This window comes from Molothrus aeneus, chromosome 2, assembly GCF_037042795.1.
Source record: "Molothrus aeneus isolate 106 chromosome 2, BPBGC_Maene_1.0, whole genome shotgun sequence".
NCBI lineage: Eukaryota > Metazoa > Chordata > Aves > Passeriformes > Icteridae > Molothrus > Molothrus aeneus.
The window spans coordinates 48,664,952-48,677,334 of record NC_089647.1 but is presented as its reverse complement, the minus strand read 5'-3'; the positions used below and the strand labels follow the sequence as shown (position 1 = coordinate 48,677,334).

At 43.0% G+C, this 12,383-nt stretch overlaps 1 protein-coding gene across 1 annotated transcript in view; it reads right to left on the bottom strand.

Moving 5' to 3' along the window:
• KL (klotho) overlaps positions 1-11,909 on the bottom strand; it is a 49,152-nt gene extending 37,243 nt beyond the window's left edge. Inside the window, exon 1 of the mRNA XM_066544897.1 lies at positions 11,145-11,909. Within this exon, the coding sequence (XP_066400994.1) occupies positions 11,145-11,894 (750 nt within the window). The 5' untranslated portion in view covers positions 11,895-11,909. The remainder of the gene's footprint in view (positions 1-11,144) is intronic.
• Positions 11,910-12,383: the final 474 nt, after the last annotated feature.

The following is a 12,383-nucleotide window of genomic DNA, read 5'->3' as shown; positions in this document are numbered from 1 at the left end:
TCTGTATACCTCCCAGTATAATTTTCTGCCCCATGACACTCAAATAGCTCACTCAGGCATTTCTATGTGATCTTGGATCTACAAAATGCTAGTGTCCCACAGCTCTTTCCAGACCCTCCAGGACCTTTCCCATATTGGGAATGTGCTGATCCAATGTACATTTGACCCCTTCTTAATACTCACCCTCTTTGTTGTTCAGTCTTCCATACTCACTTCGTCCCTACAAACATATTTCCCAGGAGCACTCACTCAAACTGAACACTTCCACAGCAAAAAATAAGACATTCAGGAATCACCAAGCATAGTTGTCTGCAATATTGCAGCAAGCCTCTAGCCTCTAGCCTACACATTAATGGCTATTATATGATCCCTCCTGGAGAAGTGAAGGCTCCCTTCATAGCACCTTCCAGGGCTTAAAGGGGGCCTACAAGAAAGCTGGAGAGGGACTTTGCACAAGAGCATTAGACAAGGGGAAATGGCTTTAACCTGAAAGAGGGAACATGTAGATTGGATATTCAGGAGAAATTTGAAGGTAGTGAGGCAGTGGAATGGGTTGCCCAGAAAAGCTGTGGATGTGCCATTCCTTTGATCAAGGTCAGGCTGGGCAGGGCTTTGAGCAATCTGATCTGGTCGAAGGTGTCCCTTCCCATGTGCACAAGTCTAGAAGATAAGCTGTGGACCCTCTGATTTTTATCATTCCTTTTCAACCAGGAGCATCCATAACTCTTGGGTGTTCCCTCCCCTTGAGGGGGGGATGTCACATCATGACACGGCATTTGGAACTAGATGATCTTTCCAGCTCCTTCCAACACAAACCATCCCATGACTTTGTTATTCTATGTTCGTAACATTATGAGCCAAAAAGCCAATTCTAAGATATTTAACACAAAAAACCCATGCCAAATGCTCCAGATGTCATAGCAAGCCACAGGAATAAATCAGGAAAAGCAGAGATATCATCACAATCCTAAACCCTTGCAACAGAAGGCAAATTATTTAGGTAAAATAAATTTTTCAGCGGGAGCCTGGCCACGGCACAGAGAAAGGGAAAAAAGAGGCCTAACAATAAACAACACTGTTCCTTGACAATTTAAATTCTTTCCTGACCACAAGTCAACAAAAGCAGCTCCTACAGGCCAGCATCAATATAAACCAGACCAATGCCCACCCCCTCTGGTTTCTACGAATGTATTCCAAATTACCAGTAACACAGGAAACATTACTCTCCAGAAGAGTCCAGCTTGGGTAAAGTGAGATCTCACTGGTGTGATTTAGGATTCCTGCCTTTTATGGCTTACTCTTACAATGCTCTTGCTATAACCATTTCACCACCAACCAATTTTGAAGTGGACTCTATTTCATTATCTTAAGCTGAGCTATGGAAAAAGGCTGTTTCTGAACTTCCCTGTGCTACACTTTGCTGGTTCTAAGAATAAGAATGACTGTGCCAAATTGATGCTGCTTTTATTAGAATTTTTCCCCCTTTTAAGCAACTGCCTCCTTCAAATACCACTTTTCTTTTTACCAGAAATAGGAAAGAGGAGCTGGATAAATGACTGAATAATTACAGTTTCACACAAAAGTAGCACAAGCAGCCCAGCTACAAATATGAGACATGGAATAACCTCTACAGTGCAAGAATTCTGTCCTGACAGCTCCATTTTATTTCTTTCATCAAAGAATAAAAAGCATCAATCTCCAGCTTCAATAAGTCAGTCATATCGCACCAGGTTAAACAGCAATTTCACAAGGGTAAACTGACCCAATTTGAAGCAGTGGGCACTCATCCAGTGAAAGAATACAGAAGGCAGAGTGTGAAATGACTGACTGACTCACTACATCAAAAAGAATTTTTTCAGTATCACATTAAAAGGGAAAACCAAAAATTTCTACAGCAAAATAAAATTATTTATATTTATTTCCCCTAGTTCACAACTTTTTCTAGAAAACTGAAGTCTCTCAAATATTTTAGTTTCAATGAATCAGCAAATTCCAGCTTCAAAGGTTTTAGATTTTTCTGACTTGCTCTAATGACATTATATTACTTGTGAATTTGGGAGGTATTAGGAAGATTAGAATGAGCTAGATGAAATGACAGGGGGTTATGAAGAAAAAGGGATTATTTTTTCCACCAAGCAGACAATTAAGATGCAAAACTGCATTTGAATCATATTCCTGCAGCTCTGTTCCCTGCATGATATACCCCAATATTCTCTTTCAAAACAAGAGACATATTCATAGCTGGCAAGGGAAGCACGATGAAAAACTGAGTTCAAGAGCTCCTTCAGTGTATTTCCAAGGTCTTGCATTTCATACACAAAGATACTGTTTGAATACGGGAATGCACATTTTCCTCAAGATTAGAGGAATGCATCTACTCAATTTGCTAATTTACTTAGCTGCCTAAAAGTGACAGGGTTCCCCAAAAAGCTAAAGGGAAACTTGTTTTCCTTAAGCTCCTTTGAGAAACCCAGATCTAATGTATCATCCTTCCTTTCTTTAGCAGGTTACTCATGGTGTCCCCCACTCCCAGTGCTGGTGGCAACATGGGGACAGCAAGTGGACACCATAAGCCACGACAGACTTTGAAGGAGCCCCATCCTTGTGAAGCATGGTCTGTGAGCTCTGTAAACCACCAGTCAGCTTCCTCAAAATAATTCACACGACATTTATTTAAAAAAATGAAACAGGGAAAAAACAACTCACCCTTGAGGCCTCCGGGCCATCTCATTTCATGCTGATTTTAATTTTTAATGCTAAATACACACATGAAAATGGAGTATTGCCTCATAAACTCAGCTCCTGCATTCCCACTCTTGGCCAGTCACCCCCTAATCTCACCAGATCCTCATCCTGTTTTCCCAATATTCTTTCTTCCTATCATCCCATGTTTTGTTACAACTCTTTTTGGCTTGGATTTTGCCTCCTGAGGGCATACATAACTGGTCAACTGGTGTGGTGATCGTTCTCTCTGCAAGCATCATTTGTACCCAAGCTAACACTGCACTGTCACAGGAAAACAAATGAATTAAGTGTGTTACAAAGAGCATGTGAAGCATGTCACCACTGTACAGCCAGGTGTCAGCTGAACTTTCTTTTCAACCATAAGGTCAGATTTGTTCAATTGATTTTTAAGCAATATGTTCTTACTTCCAAAATAAATTTTCATAAAAAAATCACCAAGCTGACAATGCAATATTTTTCCAACCTACTTTCTCTAAAGAAAAGACATGCTGCATAATTCTACCATTTCCATATATATCTAGGGAACCACAATTAGACTAATTAATCAATAACTATGTTCAACAGTTCCATGCCTGCAGCAAAAAATTATTTCATTTCTTAAAATGCTGGAAGTTAAACAAACAAACTGAGTAAACTTTGCCCTCAGCTCTGAAAAACAACTGATCTAGTGGAGCTACTACATATTCAAGAGAACATGAAAAAAGCTGACTGAGAAAAGGCATTGGAAAATCACTGTGAACTCTTACCAGAATGTGTGACCAGCAGCTACAAGTCTGTCCCCTTCCCCCATGCAACTTTCCTGGGAGCAGGATCAAAACAGATGCTACTGTCTTCCCAACTGTAAAGCAAATATCTTGTAAAATATAATCCCAGTGGTAGAAACATTTTCTAGCCCTTAGTAAGAGAATTAAACTGATAAACCTACGAAAGGATACCTTGGGTTGACTTTTGGACTCACAAAATTGCAAGGCATTTCCATAGTAGGATAGTCTCCCCCAGCCAATTTTGAACCATTCAGCTTCTGTAGAGCTGTGACTGAAAACAAAAATCCAATCTTAGCTGTCAGCATGAGAGCTAATGTGCAAGAAACAAACTGTGCAGACTGAAGTGACAGTCCCCTGGCATGGTCCCCTGTCAGCTCCCCCCATTGCTGAAAATTGTGTTGCAGGGTGTCTTGCAGCACTCCCCAGGCTGGCCAGATCCTGAGACGGGCAAAAGCCCCTGTGCTTTCCATCATGCAGATGTCACAGAGATCCAGCTGTCAGGTGGCACTGGAATCACTTGTGGTCCCAGTCCCTATATCAACTGTTCCTTTATCAACTGTTGTAAACAGCATCTGTAAAGATTTCAATAACTGGGAGAATTTAGAATATGGGTTGGGGTTTTTTTAGAATCAAAACAAAATTAAGCTTTAAACTTTTGCAATTTTTCATAATACAGAAGTCTATCTCTTCTCAAACTAAACATACATAAAGATGGAGCAACACAAATGGGCTTCAATGTGGCCAAATCCATATATTCTCAAAGTACTTTTTCTTATTCTAGTGTGAATCTCAAAGGATCCTCCCTGACAAATCTCCAGGGATACACACCACAAACTTAACAGGCCAGGCTTCTTATGAGAGTTCTGTGCTCTCAGATTAGAGCTGAAACTACAGAAAGCCAGAAGCTGCCATCACTGACAGACTAAACAAATGTTTACTGTTACTATAGACTGTATTTTGTTCTTTACATTGAATGATGTTCTCAGATTTAGACCATGCCTTCTATCATTCTGTTAAGAATTCGGCAAAGCAAAGAGGAAGATTTCATGTTTACTGCTACTGTCACCTCCACTGCCACCAAATGCATCAAGTCTATTCTCCCAAACTGCTCTAGCTGTCTTATAAGATTTTTGTTCCTACCATTAATACTGAAAGGCCATTCCAGCAGCTTTCTTCCAAAGCTATTCATGACTTCTAAGAGTCAATCTAACTGTATTTATATCCTTTTGTGTGTGTAAGCATATGCTTTCTAATTCTCAATTTTCTTCCTGTCATTAATACTTATGTTCAGGAGTATTTACAGAGAGAAACAGTGTGAGTCTAATTCCTTCCCTTCTTTATTATCATTTTCTTTTACTCATCCCATTTTACTAAAGGCTCCAGTCTCTTGCCATGGCCAATTATCCCTTTCTCCTTTTCCACTTAGTTATTCTTCCTTCTTGATAACTCACCTTCTCTTTCTGCTGACACATCTTCTCTCATGCGAAATAATTCAGTGGTTCTTCAGAAGCCAGTCTCTTCTTTCATGGTCATATCCAATGAGTCACCTTCTCCTTCAGAGATCTGTCCAATGTTCATTTCAGTAATTTCCTAAGGATCTTAAGATTTTGTCTACAACCATATTCTTCTGTTCCATTCTTCTGATTTAATCTAAAATCACAGATTTGACTATATTTTTCTATATACTTTGGCAGGCAAATAAGCAAGCATGAGTAGTTTTTATTTAGCATTTAAAAATGGTAACACACATCCTTGAATTGCTAAAACCTGCCATAGAATCACAGAATATCTTGGGTTGGGAGGAAGCTTAAAAGTCATCTAGTTCCAACCCCAACGCTGTGGGCAGGAGGGACACCTCACAGTACACCAGGTTGCCCAAACCCCCATTCAACCAGGCCTCATCCTTGTATGCACAGGTCACCTCCTCTACTTCTTCAGAAGCCTGTCTTTGTAATTTCCTCCTCTTTATTTTTACCATCTTGTTAAAAAAAAAAAATAGAAGAAATTCTCCTGTGGACATTTCTTTACCTACAAGTTTGTACAAGCAGACTCCTTTGATTGCTGGCTTCTGGGCTTTTTTACAACTTTGCCAACATTGACCTTCAGATTAAGTTCAGCATTTCATCTGTTCATCAGCAACAACCAAACACACAAATCACACACTCATTTGCAAGGATTATCAAACTGCCTTTGAACTCTGCCAATTTCTAATTGAAAGCCACAGGACTCTTCAACTGGAGTTAAGCAAACTACAGATGTGTCTGCATAGACATCTGCTCTTTCCTGTTTCTCCCAAAGTTAGAAGGATATGCATCACAGTAACCAAAATCATTAAGACTAAATGCCTGCATCCTGTCCTAATGGTCACTGCTTGCTGACATTGCCATCAGCTGTATTGACATATTTACTGCTTCTAACTGGTTTAAGAAATAATGAAAGATGGAGGAAAAATATTTTGCTCCCCAGAGCACACTGGGAAGAAGAAGCTGTTAGTTAGTAATTGTGAGAACAAACCTGAGCTAAGCACAACTTCAACCACAGCAAGAGAATCAGAATTTGACCTTCTAGAAGATGGGTACAGTATGAGCCAAACAACCTCCTCTTACATGGCACAGCATTTCTTCTTTAAAGAAGACAACATTTTCAAAAGGAAGAACAATCCCTGCACTTCCAACCTGCTGATGGCTGCAGAACAGAGGTTTCCACCAGACCTATCACAGGAAAAAAGCTCTAAGAGCTCCTAGCTTTCAGCCAAAAGGGAAATGCAGGCACTAAACAATGGTGAACTATCTTGAATTACAATAAATGTTTCACTAGCTTTATTTCCCAGGTCCCAAGTACAGCTAGGAATTATGTCCATCAACTACCTTTAAGTACTGGAAACTGACCATAGAAACAAGGTGAAATGGAAACTGGAAAAGCTTGTAACATAAAGGAATAGAGTGACATGAGTTCTACCACAAGCTTCATTTTGCAATCCCCAAAACTACAACAAATACAGAATCCCTTCTGCTTGAGGAGAGGGATTGAAGGGAAGAACATCTCACACCTTATGAGGCTTTAGAAATGCAAAGTGGAACAGTATCAAGGAGCTTTAAACTCATGTATCCAGTGAGATTTTACCAGACGCGAGTTCTATGTTGCCAATCTAAACACCCCTATCTGCATCAAACTGCTGTTAACCAGCAATTATTATCTTCCCAGAACTGAGCAGAGCCCTACCCAACATGAACAACTGCTATTTAAAAAGGAAGCATACACAACTGCTATTTAAAAAGGAAGCATACTGGACTACCTTGGACAGGAAATAGAAATATCACCTAGGTGCCTCCAGCAACAGCTACAATGGTGATTAGAAATCAGGCAGGTGACACTTAAAATGAGACATGAAAACACAGATTTGGGGCTGCCAATGGAATTTACCAAGATTCACAGCTATACAGCCAAGCACTAAAAACCTCACAAAGAACAGACTCTCAAGAAATCTCCATCCTCATAATGAACAGCAAAAGAGTTCAGGTGGGACTTAACATACCTACAGGCTTGACCTGGTTTTCTTCCACACAGAACAAATTCTGCTTCCATTCAGTTTCAGCCACTCCAGTGTGATCTTTCCAGATCCTGCCTGTTTAGTTTTGCTAAGATTTCCTATAATCTCTAAAATTTTTGGTTTTGTTACAATGTTTGTTACAATGGAATATTTGAGAACAACAATCCTTTTGCAAACATGCATGCAATCAGGTAGGAATGGCAAAAGCAAAGTTATGTAATCTATCTTTGGACCTAATTTTAATAAAACAAGTATTCTTGAAACCCAACATCTCTGTTTATCACATTTTAAAATGAAACTCACTGCATTTTTTTTTCCTTTTCATGATTAAAACTTTAAAATAACTTGCTATAGCTTTTAATATAATTTGAGAACATAGCCTAACTTTTGGCAGCTACTGGCACAGGAAACTGCAGCATCAGATCTGAACTTGCACCACAGTTTGTCTGCACTTCTTTGTCAAATCTGGTATTTGAAAGAAACCTGATTCAATGATTAATGAGTAGAATAATCACTAGTGCAAACATATACCACCCAACTAATACTCAAACCCAAGTAAGAATCAATTTCTTCTTTGTTCTTCTTTGAATTATGCTTTAAGAAAGCAAGAACAGGAAAAAAACCTATTACTTAGCAGTATTCCTCCTTTTTTCTAAAAATTAGGTATGCCTTGACAACTATGATGAGCTATGTTACTTTCAGGAAAATCCCAAATCATTCCATTTGCACTGAGTGAAAGTTTGAGGGCTGTCTCAATTTTGAAATAAACAATACACACCAAGAGAAGACCACTCTCCTACACTGAAATTACAGACACTTAGGTTTAGCACTGAAGGTCAACAAAAGAGTACTTACCTTCTGTTTTGGAAAGAGTTTTGGAATAGAAATCAGTCTGTTGCTATGTGACTGGTTTCCAGGCAGCAGTTCCACTCACTTCTTCAGGGAAACAACGTGTTCTTCTGTTTCTGCAAATGCTGTTTATACTGAGTAAGTCCAAGTATGTTCAACTCAGACAACATACTGTGAACCATTAATGAAAAAACGCATTTGCAAAAACCAGAACATAATACACTGACCTCTCTCAACTCCTATTTGGAGAAAAGAGATGCATCAAATACATGACAGATTGCTGGCATTACATTTTCTGGCTGTTGACTTGAGAGATTGCCAACTTTTATGAAACATACTTGATCCATTCCATTTATTTTGTGAATAAACGTGAACAGCTTCCTCCATTTATTACCACATCTGAAGGGCTTAGACATCTCAAAAGCGACAAGTGTCAATGGAAATACTAAAAAAGGGTGAAATTTTCACTGAATACTGATGAACATTCCCTCAAGAGCACACCAAGAATGCATTAATAAAATAATTTTTCCTTACAAGGTTTTTACACTATTTTTATTTGGTCCTGTCTATAAAAAAAGTGTCTCTGTCAATTTAGCATCTGTTATGACTCACTTAAGGAAGTTCAGAAAAATGAGAGGCAATTAAAAAATTCAGTACAATATGATGAAATCCATTCAAGCTGAATTCAAACATCATTACTTAAATCAAACTTCATTGCCCTGTTTTCACAAGCTCTGAATTGAACATCCTAAATTGAATCAAACTCTTATTTGATTATTTCTTCAGAGAATAAATAAGTCGCTCAGAAAAACAAAGCCCCAAATCCACATTTATATCTGTTGAATTTTAGAGAACTTACAGGAAATTATTTTGCTTTTTAACATAATTAGAATCCAGTAAAATAAATTAGGAGGCAGCAGCTTTACCTGCCTATTGTAAATAAGGGGGAAAAAAGTCAGAAATCGTGCATATGAAGAGCTAGTCTGCACATTTGCTGAGAATCAATTATGACAACAAAATCTAACTTCAAAAAAAACCAAACATGTTCTGCAAATTCCATTTCCCTGGAAAAAAAATAAAATACAAGAATGGCAAAGAGAAGGAAAAGGGATTAAGAAGAAACCAGGGACTAGATCTTATTACATAAGGAGCAAAAGGTTAGACAATGAAAGGGGGTTTTCTTTGCATGAGAGGATTCAGCCACATCTTTTGCAGTAGGTCCAAGAGGACTGTATCTCCCAGCAACACTGTCCAGTGATGCACACATCCTGCAGCTTATGTGATAAAGCAGTTCTGCTGTGCACCCCTCTGATACAAACCAAAGACGTGCATGCTCCCAAATAACCAAACTCACCTATAAAACTATACAACACACAGACACATATTAAAGAACAACATTCAAGTTGCAAAGCCAATCACTCTAGACTTATGTAAGACACTTTAATTTCCATGTGAAATGTAATTCCCTCGTTACCATCACTGGTAGAAATTCAAATTTTTCTTAGACAAATGCACAGCCTGATATGGATATGAAGCCATACTATGCAGCTTCCTCCTACTTCACTGCTTGCACAAGTTGAAAGGTCTAATATTAATACGCTACAGAGAAGTAAAAAGGAGAAGGAGACACAGATGAAAGCTGTTCACTTCTCTGTGCTGAAGAGCTAGGCTCTACCTCTGCCTCCATGAAGACTCTTACTGGAGAAGTCAGGGATGTGAGCTCCTCTGCACATAATCTATGTCCCTGATTTTCTCTGCAGTTGATTTGAGATCTGGGACTATACTTGTAGAAGAGCTGGAAGTATAATGTAACTGACCAATATGCTACAAAGATCACATGCCAGGAAAAGGGCACTAACAACCAGTGGCCACTTTGGCTCTTAACTGCATCTGTGTTTCTGCTCCTCTTTCATAAAATGTGGGGGGAAAAAAGTGGTATCTTGCTGCCTTCCACTGCACATAAAAAGAAATGTTCACTCATGTGCAAACCCTGACTGATAGTCATTGGAACAAAACTAAATATTACGGTTCTGTCACTAAAGCAGCTATTGGTAGACCTTCCTGGTTTAATTACACTTTTGATATGGTGTGGCCGACTGTGCCTCAGCTTCTCATTTATTAAATAGAAAAGTATCTTCCTTCACAAAGTTTTCATGAGAAGAAGCACAGGCTTGAGATTATGAGGGACTCTGGTACTATGGTGATGCATGAAACACAGCCAAGTACACGCCATGGTAACTAAATGCGAAGACCTTAAAGTTTTCAGGACGAGGAAATTAACCTGAAATTTTACCCACATATTCTCCATCTCTATTTTCCCTCTGACTTATTTGTAGCATTAAAGACTGCAGAAGTAATACAGAAAAGTGGAAAAAGGTCAAATAAGGCATGCATTGGATGTTTTCTTCATGCCCACATCTAATACACAATGTTCATTAGGATACAACTCTTGCCAGTAAGTGTGTGCTGAGCAGACAGACATTAGCAGAAATGTAAATGTATATTAAAGTACAAGAGATCATGCCTAAATGACCACCCCATTCCAGCTAGGAATCCTTTCTCCTGTCATTGGAAGGATACACACTTCTCCTTAATTCTCCCTGAAAATCCCCACGGGTTGCTCCTAGCAAATACTACAATTACACTATAGAGATACACAGAAGAAAAATTAATTATAGCAAACTACTAGTGCCACTTACAAGACTAACTGGGGAATTAAGGATCTCTTTCCCGAAAAAGTATTCACACTCAAAAAACCATCATACTTTGTCAAGAAAACGTCTCTGTTTGACATATTGGCCACCTCTACCATCTCCGTTAATTCAGTAAGCCTTTTTTATCAAATACACTAATTCCCTTTATAGTCTTATTAAGCATTTCCACCTTAGAAAGGCAGCACTGGAGTGACACAGTCCAGGGTCTGCAGACCCTCACCACCCAGAATGGCAAGTGAACTGCTGCAGGCAGAAATGGACGTTTCTGCAAAACAGAGCTCTTTAACTCTCCACCAACTCAGTCGCTGGTGTAAGTAGCTCAGTAAGCTCCTGCCTTACACCATGAGTTTTCCCTCTTTGCCTACAGGTCTGCTGCCCGCATTCTGTCGGGCACATGGATTTGTGTTCCATGCCAGTGTCGGACCAGGGGACAGGTGTGCCGGTGGGGCGGGCTGAGCTCGGCCTGCGCCCCGGCACCTTGGCACGGCCGAGGAGCCGCCGGGGCCCCTTGGCGCCATTTACCTGGAGCAGGTGGTGGGCGGCCAGGTAGGCCAGGCGCGGGCCTCCCCGCACGCCGGGCGGCAGCCGCCCCGTGCCGTAGCCGTGCCAGGCCACCACGTACGGGTTGTCCATGGTCAGCCAGTAGCGCACCTGCCCGCCGAAGTGCCGGAAGCACAGCTCGGCGTAGTCGCGGAAGAGCCCGGGCAGGACGGGGCTGGCCCAGCCGCCGAAGGCGTCCTGCAGGGCCTGCGGCAGGTCCCAGTGGTAGAGGGTGACCACGGGCTCGACGCCCAGCTGCCGCAGGCGGGCCAGCAGCCGCCCGTAGTGCGCCAGCCCGGCGGGGTTGGGCGGCGCCGTGCCGTTGGGCAGCAGCCGGGCCCAGGACAGCGAGAAGCGGTAGTGCGAGACCCCCAGGCGCCGCAGCGCCTCGACGTCGCGGAACAGGTTGTTGTAGCTGTCGCTGGCCACGTCGCCGCCCACGGGCCCCGGCGGGGCGGCCCCCGACGGCGTGGCCGGGCGGTGGGCGAAGGTGTCCCAGACGGACGCGCCCTTGCCGCCCTGGCGCCAGCCGCCCTCCGTCTGGTAGGCGGCGCTGCCCGCGCCCCAGAGGAAGCCGTCGGGGAAGGTGTCGTGGAGGAAGAGCTGGTCCTGCGGGTAGGGCAGCCGGGCGAAGCGGGACCAGGTGCCCGCGCCCTGCCCCGGCGCCCCCAGCCCCGGCCGCCCCAACAGCAGCAGCAGCAGCGGTGGCAGCAGCGACGCGGCGAGGGCCATGCTCCCGGCGGGGCTCCGCGACAGCAGCTCCCGCCTCCCAGCTCCCCGCTGCCCCCATTTTATCTCACCTTGCGCCCCCCCCCTTCCCGCCCCGGTGGGCACGGCCATTAATAATTACCTCGGAGCTGCCGTCTGCATCCTTCCCAGCCGGTTCCATCGGGGAGAGCTGCCGCCGGGGGCGGGAGCCAGGGCGTGAGACGGGGCGGGCGGGGAGGAAAGGGAGGAAGGGGGGCGTGGGCTCCTCGGGGAGAGGTGGACCCTGTCACCCCCTCAGGGTGTCTGTAGGTACCCCCACGGCCCCTCAAAGGGAGAGATCCCGGTCCGCGGGCGGCAGGCGGGGTGCCGCAGCCCTTCGCCCGCCCCGCCGGGCGTCCGCACCTCGCCGCGACTGCGGTGTCCCCTCGGAAGCGGGACCCTCGCCGCTCTCCTGCCGCCTTTCTTCCCATCGGAAGAGCCCGTGGAGAGACTCGACCGCCGGATCCGTCCCCT